At 37.2% G+C, this 10,530-nt stretch overlaps 1 protein-coding gene across 1 annotated transcript; it reads left to right on the forward strand.

The window, feature by feature from the left end:
* The first annotated feature begins 7,652 nt into the window (after positions 1 to 7,652).
* On the forward strand, positions 7,653 to 8,479 carry LOC134794004 (ubiquitin carboxyl-terminal hydrolase isozyme L3-like). The gene has a single exon (XM_063765710.1). It carries the CDS (start codon positions 7,696 to 7,698, stop codon positions 8,377 to 8,379), a length of 684 nt encoding a protein of 227 aa, XP_063621780.1. The 5' UTR covers positions 7,653 to 7,695; the 3' UTR covers positions 8,380 to 8,479.
* Positions 8,480 to 10,530: the final 2,051 nt, after the last annotated feature.

Here is a 10,530-nt window from a genome sequence, read left to right on the forward strand (position 1 = left end):
ACGAACAATATACATGTTTATTCATACGTTATTATACACTTGTAACTAATACAATTTGGTTAGTACATGCATGTTGGTATAGTTAGTAAGCAATGGACACTATTTGATATTCATCATCATAACCAAGTAATAAAAGGTGTTCCTACTCGTAAATGTGATTATTTTAAGTTTGTTTCTTTGAGCCACGTAAATTTTCGAAAAAAAGCTCGTCGAGCGTAAAACAATAATATTATAAAGAAAAGTTTTAATAAAAACAGTCTGAGATAACTGGGCAGCTAAATTGTTAAAGGTGGTAAACTAGATTTACTTTGGTCCATTCCAAGCTACCTTCTACTGGAAAAGTGCCCAAATATTTCCTTCTAACTTACGTGGTAGTGAAGTAAGCGAGGCTGGTATTTTCAAGCGGTTAAACATACATAAGTGATTAAAGCCATCGTGACTAAGATTAGGTTGGAAACAAACTTAAAAAAAAAATAGCAATTTCTTTATAATAATACTAATCGTAAATGCAGTCAGACATATTATGCGCATAATCCTGCACGTTGAAGAAATTAAACGTGCATGAAAATACACCTTACACTTTTGAAAATAAATTTATTTACCACCAACTGAATGATAATACAAATATATATCCTTGTTTACCCTTGGCAGCGTAAAAATACTGTTATTTATTTAAAATAGTTTATTGAAAACAGATTTACAATAATGTTATGTTATTTTTTCTTTTGTGCCCGGTGTCTAATATGTCTAACTCATCGATTATGCAATGAAACAATTTAAATATGTAGTTATATTTTTGTGCATAGTATCAGGCTTAAATAACATGTTTAATGACTAAGTTACCTAAGTTGGGATGAATTTGACTGATATTATTGATAGTTTGTATGTACACAAGTGATTATTGTATTACTTTAATGTATTATCTCATTAGGATAGATTATTATCATTATTCCATATAGCTAAAACCTTATTCGTAATGAAACCAAAAATTTATTCGGCTTTTTTGTAATCTTAATGACTATTCTTTGGATTCCTTATTTAGTAAATAAATCGATTATTTCGCATAGATGCTACGGTCTTCCACTAAGATTTCTTCAGACTGTTCGAACTTCCTATCGGCTATTTTTATGGCACTGATTGAATTTTGCACTTAAAGTAACTTTTTCTACTGTCAATAATAAGTCTCACCTTTATATGAAAAAAGTGTAAAAGCAGTGAGGCGACATAACGATCGAGCACTAACCTTAACTACGTTCATTTGGTGTTTTTTAAATATCAATTGACATTGTCGATAAGACTTGTACATTTATAAAGTCAAGAAATACCTACAAATCTCTAACTGATATAAGTCGCAATCAGTATTATTGATATTATAAAATAATAATAACATTTCGTTTGGCTGTAAGAACTTGAACTTCACTGTTTTATGATTGGTGTACAATGTGGATGGAATGATTGGTGTAAAAACTAGCATCTAGTGGAGGCCAATGCAATGTTAAGTACAAAGCTTAGTCTTAAATTAAATGGAAATTATTAAATAGTGAAGACATGTAGCCATTTGTAATTCAAACGGTCGAAATAAATATATAGAATGGATCGTACAAGTTGTTTGATTTTAATCTCCAAATATATATTGTAAACTGTGGGAGGTGTGTAATAAAGAGTATTATCAAATAGAATTTAGACTAGCGCTATACCTTTGGCCTACTCTGGAGTAGATGGCGATACTTTTTGACATTTTACAAATTTAACACATATCAGTGAAAAAATAAGGATCGAAGTCAAATGGCGCTCTAAAAGTGTGTCGAAAGATGGCAGTAAATGTACTGACTACATAATTTACTTTGACAATATTCTTCTATTTCAAATTCTCTTTGGTATTATATTGTATTGCAGAATGGACACCAGAGGCCGTGGTCAAGATGTGACTTTTATGAAAAATGCCATGGAAAATGCCAAAATGCGTATTTGGCATAAGTAAACGATTGTCAATTAGCTAACCCCCAGACAAATGAACGGCTGCAAATTCTGAGGAGGTCCCTGTGCACTGCCGACCCTTATACTTTATAGGAATATTATAAAAAAATAGAAAAGCTCTCCGCCTTGAGTATCTTAATTTTGTACTAAACGGCTCCGCTTAGTACTAAATTAAGGTCTTAGTCAATGAGAATTAAATCACTACGGTCTTAGTTATCTATGCTTCCGAAGCTTGGTCAAACAAGTCCATAAAACAGAACTTTATTTCATTAATATTCACCAAGCTACCAAAGGCTAAGAATTAAATTAGATACACTGTTAAGTCCATCCAACAGGTTTTAAAACATCGATAACTATAATTGCAGAAAAAGGTAAATGGCTACTCACATGCTACTCAAACATTATAATTTTCTTTACAAGCTCTTTAAGTGGAGCCTGGATGTATACTTAAGTAAGTCATCTGCAGACCTTTGTTCTTACGTGATGACTAGAGACAAGTTCTTTATGAAGACTGTTAATCTTTAAAATAATTCGCGTGCCTTTTGTTGTTTTAAGCAGTGATTTTATATTTTAAATACAAAAAAATAGTTACGGCTATATTTTATACTACTAAGCGCCACTTGCACCATCCTACTAACCCGGAGTTAACCCGTTAAACCGTAAACGCAGTGTCAAATTGTACTTGTAACCATGGCAACTCCAGGTTTAACCGGTTAACCCCGGGTTAGTGGGATGGTGCAAGTGGCGCTGGTTTATTTTTCTTCTCCTTCTTAAAATGACTGTTTGGTAGGTTAATATATTTTATGGCTGGTCTAGGTTGGCATTTTTGTCTAATATTAGACCTTCTTAGTCTTTATTAAATAACGATAGCCATGTGAACTGGGGTTTTCCAGAATGACTCAGTGTGTGTGTCAATGTCTGGCTCATTCATTACGGGCCATGAAAAAAAAAACTGAATTGCACCTCGTTTTAAGTAATACCAACATGAGATGAGATAAATAACAATTTTTGTTAGTGTGGTATTCTATCTGTCCAATTTCTGTGTCCAATGTGTATTTGCGTCTCAGATTTTGCTTAATGACAGAGTGAGATGCAATGCACATTAGACAAAGAAATTGGACAGGTGGAATACCACCCTTAGTGAGACAGTTCTTGGGTTTGATGCTCTCTTTCGCAATGTACTTTCACCACCCGCTCACACTCCTCTTTAGGTATACGCGTGGTATGGAGATTAACAGTCTTTACTATTAACTTATCTCTAAGGATGACTATTACCGGCAGCCCCGCCCCGACTGCCCTAATGGACGTTGTTTGACAAAATGTGACGCCTTAATAAGAAAGAAGCTCTGACCTGGTGTTACAACACGGTGTAATGTAATCGGAGTTACGTGCAAGATATAGGTATTTATTTTGGAGCGAGCCATATGCGCTATTGGTTTGGTAAACTATTATTTTCTGCTTCATAATTTTTTTCTACGAAAAGTCTGGATTCCAGGTCCAATAAGTAAAGTATTGGGTACTTAAGTGGTTAAGGGAGATGTATCATGAAGCCTCGTGAACGTCAGCTGAAAATAAAATAGGTAGTTATTTACTATGAAGTATTTGAACAAATTAAAACCGCTAGCTCGGTGTCATCATGAGACTGATCCAGATAGAAGGTTCGAACCATACTGTTCTACCTTAGAGATGGCCAGGGGGCGCCACAAGCCTTCAGTAGGAAGTGCATATACATACTTGGAAAAATTTGACTAATGTCGCTGTGGCCCGGTGGCCGAGTGGTTCAGGCACCTGCCGCGATAGCAGAGGACGCTGGTTCGATTCCAGCCTGGGGCACTGGAGGCCTTGGTCACTTTTTCTTAGTATATGACATTTATTTCAGTTTATAGGTAGTTATTTGTTACAAAGGATCAACGTTCTTGTTTGGGCCATTTTATTTATAAAGTTATAGGTAAGTAGTAAACAACACATTTTTGATTTGGGAACTACACTTTTTAGATTTGGGAATTTTTATGTTACTTTCTATATCTCTACTACTCCACCTACATACTATATTTCTACTTTGTTACGATTCTCTTTCGATCCTAATAGGAGAAAAGAAGTGACCCAAAATTTACATATGGAAGTACCTACATTTTTCGTTCCTTCCCTTCCGTTGCCTACATTCTTACAAAGTCTATGAACAATGGTAACGGAATAGAATTAAAATCTTGGGATACTTTGAGAGACCCCACACTAGCGTCTTTTGAGCGTCAGCGTCTAGTCATCCGTGCTATGGAAAATGGCGTCGCGGCGCAGTTGCGCCAACGATGCGTCGAGCAGCAGCCACAGAGTTGGTTAGACGTTAGTTCGGGAGACGCTAGTGTGGGGTGGCCCTTTAGGTATCTCCGTGATAGAAAGAGCCCGTGATTCTGAGTAGGAATAACATTAAAATTCCCAAATATAAAAAAATATATATAAATAAAATGGTGCTTAATCATGCTTACCTTAGCAGGCAAAAGATTCGAATATTAAAAACAAAAAAACCGGGCAAGTGCGAGTCGGACTCGCGCACGAAGGGTTCCGTACCATAATGCAAAAAAAAACGGTCACCCATCCAAGTACTGACCACTCCCGACGTTGCTTAACTTTGGTCAAAAATCACGTTTGTTGTATGGGAGCCCCATTTAAATCTTTATTTTATTCTGTTTTTAGTATTTGTTGTTATAGCGGCAACAGAAATACATCATCTGTGAAAATTTCAACTGTCTAGCTATCACGGTTCGTGAGATACAGCCTGGTGACAGACGGACGGACGGACGGACGGACGGACGGACGGACGGACGGACGGACAGCGAAGTCTTAGTAATAGGGTCCCGTTTTACCCTTTGGGTACGGAACCCTAAAAAACGTATACTTACGGGTAGTTATGATTTGTCCTCGAGACTGCACGAGCGCCTTTAATAGGAGCAATCGGACACATAATTACAGCAACAGCGAATTAATAAAAACGAAATTTCGTACATAAACCGAGCACGTGACGAGGCACCTGCATCTTGCAATTAATATCAATTATGTCTGGTGTCAATGCGGTGATAAGATCACATCAATGCGCTATCTACTGTGATCCGCGTGAACTCAATCGCTCCAAGTGCGATTATCGACGGAAATGGAATAATTGTTTGAAATAGAATGTCGCCTCTGGCAAGTGTGGTAACCATGACATTCTACGTTTTGGCTTGGAACAGATTTACAGTAAAGCGTGTGTAGCGCAAGCGATTTTTTGTACCTTTTGTGTAGGTAAGTACACCTACCGTGCTTGTGTCTGATCGAGCTGCAAGATGTTTGGCAAACAAATTAAAATATAACAGCACAATAGCAAGTACAGTCAGCACAATATGGCCGTAGCTTGTGTCGACTGCTATTTGTTTATTTTATAGTAATTTACACAAATGGTGTCCCCTATAAGTCTGTATCTTTAGGTATTTAAATAAAAGTAAACAAAATCTACCCTCAAATGGCTCCTTAAGTCAGTTGAGGGTAGATGAAAACATTACACGATCAAATAATGTAGGTTAAAGTCAGGTCGTTCAGTGACAGATCCAGGCGGTTTTGTATTTGGTTGGTTAACCAATAAATGTTATAACTACCCGAAAATGTACAAATTATTTGTTTACTTTTATCTAAATACCTAAAGATACAGAGTATAGTTTTATTTGTTTTCTTAGAAATGGGTTTTCAGTACTTATGTATAAGCGGGCCCATCTCACAGCTATAAAAAAGGGAATGATTTTGAATTCATTAATTTTATTGCTATTTTATAGGTGTGGACGCTACATCGTGACCATTCATGCTTGTTTTGCTGTCTGTAAGTACCTTTTTATTGTACTTATTTGTTTACCTTGGCGTTAAATATCACTCCATTTATATCTACTTAATGTAGGTAATCAGTAATCAGTAATTTATTGCTTTCATAGGTACAATTAGGTCTTACATTAGAATGGTGAACAAGCTATGAACCCTGAAAGGGCACTGCAATTTAACTATGTAACTTACAATCTAACAATAATATTACGAAACATAAACTTAATCGCAATATAAATAATTGTGGAAATATTACATTCATGAGATCTTTATATTTCTATCATATACCTAACATAAATTTAACTTTCAAAAAACTCTTGCATATTATAAAAACAGTTGTCTAGTAGATATTTTGCAAGTTTTTTGTTAAATATATTGTCAACATTTTCGTTTTTAATATCTATTGGAAGCTTGTTGTAAATCTTTATGCACATTATATATGGACTAGAGCTATGGATACTTAAATTTGAAAATGGAACTGGAATTGTATTTCTAGGGCGTAAATTTGAGGTAGTCGGATCTTTTGGTACTGGAAAGAAGTCGTTATATTTTCTTTTGAATTTAGTTATCTCGAGTATGTATAAAGATGTTAATGTTAATATGTTGAGTTTACGGAAATGAGGTCGACAACTATCTGTTAGGTTTATGTTGCTTAGGATTCTTATGCATTTCTTTTGTAAGATAAACAGGTCGTGTATGTTGGTGCTATTGCCCCACATAACTATACCGTATCGGAGCCAGGAGTGAGCAAAAGCATAGTAGGTACATAAGGCGGTTTTTACATCTGTATGTTTCTTTACTTCTCTTAGAGCGTATATAAATGAAGATAGTTTTGATATGATTTTTTGGATATGGAGTTTCCAGTTTACGTTTGTATCTATTTCGATGCCTAGTAAATTGGAGGAATTTACGCAATCTATGGTTTGATTATTGTATTTATAATTGATGGATAAGCTACTTTTCTGATGTGGTTTAAACTGCATGATCTTTGTTTTTTCTACGTTTAATTCAAGGTTATGGAGATTTAACCAATCAACTACTTTAGTGAGGGTGGCGTTTAAAAGAGAATTTAGGTTATTTTCATGTGTAGAGTATGGAAAAACTATGGAGATATCGTCTGCAAATAGGATGCTAGTTTGGTCAAGTATTTTAGGGAGGTCGTTGATATATATTAGGAATAGGAGGCACCCGAGTACACTGCCTTGTACAGTCAGCGTCATATAGTAGGTAGCATCCAAAGATACAACCGGTTTCGGTACCTACACCGTATAATATGTGTGGCGTACCGAACTATGTATTTGCATACTTTGGATGCTACCTACTATACGACGCTGACTGTACCAACGACAAAAATCTGTGTAAGTAGGTGCAACACAAATTTTTTTTGGGCGAGCTTTTTCGATCCTAATAAGAGAAAGAAAGTGTTCCAAATTCATTTTTCCATTCCGAAACCATTTTTCATAGACTGTATGACTAACGGAATGCAAGGAACGAAACATGTAGGTATGGATTTTTTTTTCGTATTAGGATCGAAGTGGCTCGTGATTTGCTCGTGATTCTGAGTAGAACTATATAATATAAAAAAATCCAATTCAAAATAATGTGATGTGTTTGTGTAGGTACAACCTTTAATAAATATAATGATTGGTAATATAATGGCGCATCTTTGGCGCATACAATCCTTTAAATTAATTCTTTAAAACATCGGTATGTACCTTTTTCTTGGATTTTATTTGTATCAAACCTGACGTACAACCTCAGTCTAAGGAGAAACTCAAAGAGAATATAACTGATTGACATTGACAATCTTAAACTGCTAAAAAAAAATATTTTTTCTGCTATTTCACGAACTATATAAATCTAATTTGCAATAAAAATATGGAAGCACTTCCAATGGAGTCTAATCCCGATACCATGAACAAGTACTTACAAAAGTTAGGGGTGCCCGATAACTGGCGGATGGTGGACGTCATAGGGCTAGAAGATGAGGCCCTGGGATGGGTGCCGCGACCTGTTCTTGCCGTGGTCCTGCTGTTCCCGCTCTCAGAAGCTTACGAAGTGCATCGCACCATAGAAGAATCCAAATTGCGAACCACGGATAAGGAGGCCCCTAAAGACGTCTTCCACCTTAAACAAGTCCTAAGTAACGTGTGCGGTACAATTGCGCTCGTACACAGTATCGCCAACAATGTCAATAAAATACAACTCGGTGATGGACTTCTGAAGAATTACATTGATGAAGCCCAAGGCCTAAACTCCGCGGCCAAAGGAGAACTGCTAGAGAGATCTACTGCGATCCTCGAGGCGTACAAAGAATTAGTCCGCACCTCCAGCCACGAAGCTGAGCAAACCGAAGGATCTGTGAACTACCACTTCGTCACCTTCATTCATAAGGATGGCCATCTGTATGAGTTGGACGGGCGTAAGGATCAACCTATCGACCATGGACCCACCACTCCAGAAAAGCTCTTGGAGAACGCCGCTAAGGTTTGCCGTGAATTTATTGAAAGAGAACCAGACAACATTGGCTTCAATGTTGTGGCTCTAGTGCCGGCTCAGTAATACCACTTATTTGTCAATTAAATACTTATTTTTCTTCCCTAATGCATTGTTATAATTTAAACGCGCTTATTACATGTATTATGTGTTTAAAGTAATTTTATTCAGCCATGCCATTACCCAACCCTTTTCTTCTCTTTTGCGATGAAAGTATCATCGCTAATGAAATAATCGTCGGCGCTGTCGGCAGTGACGCGCGCTTGCCGGCGTCACGCGATTCTTCGATATGGCACTACGAAAAATGGCGTTCATTAATTCTCTTCATTAGCGAATACGCGCAACTTAGCCGCTTGCACCGGCCGTCGATTTAAGACTTCCATTCATAATTAATCTTCCCGTATTCAACAAATCGCCTCTCGGTGTTCGAAACGCTATGTTCACGTCTCAATTAAGAAATCGGCGCACTCTCGCAACACGGCTCCCGCATTCCTCCTTAGAATTCTCTATCTTTGGAAACTAATTAAAAATTCGCCGCGCCTTCTTAGTCCGGTGTTCAATCGGGTCGATATAACTTCATTTAAAAACGAGCAATCTTGTTGAAGATAAAGGCTGGCGAGAACGAGAAAACAACGAAGAGCAGCGAGCCACACGCGGCCGGGCCCGCGCCTCCGCAGTCGCAGCCGGCGCGACAAAAAGAAAAACTACGGGGAACTTCAAACTTTTAAAAGGAACGCGAGAGAATTCACCGCGTTAACTATGTCGATACTGGGAAGGACGGGACATCGGTAAGTCACGTCACCAAATAAATGACGCCGGGTCTGAAATAAATATATAAATATGTGTAAATAAAGAAAATACGGCGGGGACCCGAAATGCTTTAAATATTCAAATGAAGCGAGCCGAGGTGAAATACGGAGGTGCGCTCGCTCGAGTTGAGCCCAATTAAATCGGTGCCACTGAGGTAGAAATTAAAAACAAAAGGAGGATGACGGGGGTCCGGCGCGCATTTTTCTCATGAGTATTATTAGCGCGATGTCAACCCACAAAAAACGGCTTTAGAGGCTTGTCGCGGTGATCCCTATCGATAACAACCCGCGTTTTGTACTGTTTTGATAAGTGTGATGGTTGGGGCGCGCGACGTTTTGTTGACGTTTACACTCCGCGTACAGCGGTGATCGATACGCGGCCGCTGCGAGGAATTGGATTCCTTGAGTGGCGGCAGTTGCACCTTGAATGACGATCGTGTTTATGTTCAACTTAAATTCATGGGTTAAAAACAAGAATCCATAGAATAATGGAGTAAAGGTTCACAATAATAATATACCAGCTGTAGTTACGTCTGCTGTTTCTGATTTCTGAAAACCACAATTACTGAATGCAACATATACCTACCTAAATAGATCTTAAGGGTTGTTTTAAATTAAATAAAAAAAATGGCACAAATTACTTCAGATTACCCACGGATTTCACAAACGCAGGCCCTGACGCCTTCAGTCTAATTTTAAAAACGCTTTAAAAATCAGGCAACTAATTTCTGACTAGAAAAACTCAGTTGGACTTTTTTTCCTTCCAGCTTATTAATGCATAGCAAGAGTTCTAAAGCAAAAGTATAACTAGGTACCTATACGGAGTATTAATATACCTGCAGTACAGCAGTCTGCTGTTTCTGATTTCTGAAAACCACAATTACTGAATGCAACATGTCTAAGTTTAAAAACGCTTTAAAAATCAGGCAAACAATTTCTGACTATAAATACTCAATTGAACTTTTTTTTCTACCAGCTTAATGCATAGCAGGAATTCTAAAAGTACATATAACTGGGTATACGGAGTATTAATATGTAGGTATTACAGAAGGGAAAAACAAGCACAACCTCAAACCGTGTTGGCCACGATCATCAGTCATAACGTGGAGTGAGAACAGAATATTATTGGCTTTATTCATATAAGTTTCGTCTTTTTTACTTAAGGTATTTTTCGTTGTGTTCTATCTTTCATAAAACATAGGAACAGAAGTTTTAACCCCACGAAGGCCGAGTTATAAGGCCCGAAAGTATCCTAGCAAAAAAATCTTTTCCATTGCTCTTTTCCTCTTATGCCCTCCCCCTCTGTCATAGACAAAAAAAAGACAAATAAACCTTTAATATGCATATTGAAGAAAAAAATATAGGTACGATTTACTTTTTTTCGAAAAAACTATACCTACAGTAGGTA

The sequence above is a fragment of the Cydia splendana genome, chromosome 9 (assembly GCF_910591565.1).
Source record: "Cydia splendana chromosome 9, ilCydSple1.2, whole genome shotgun sequence".
In the NCBI taxonomy this organism is placed as follows: Eukaryota; Metazoa; Arthropoda; class Insecta; order Lepidoptera; family Tortricidae; genus Cydia; species Cydia splendana.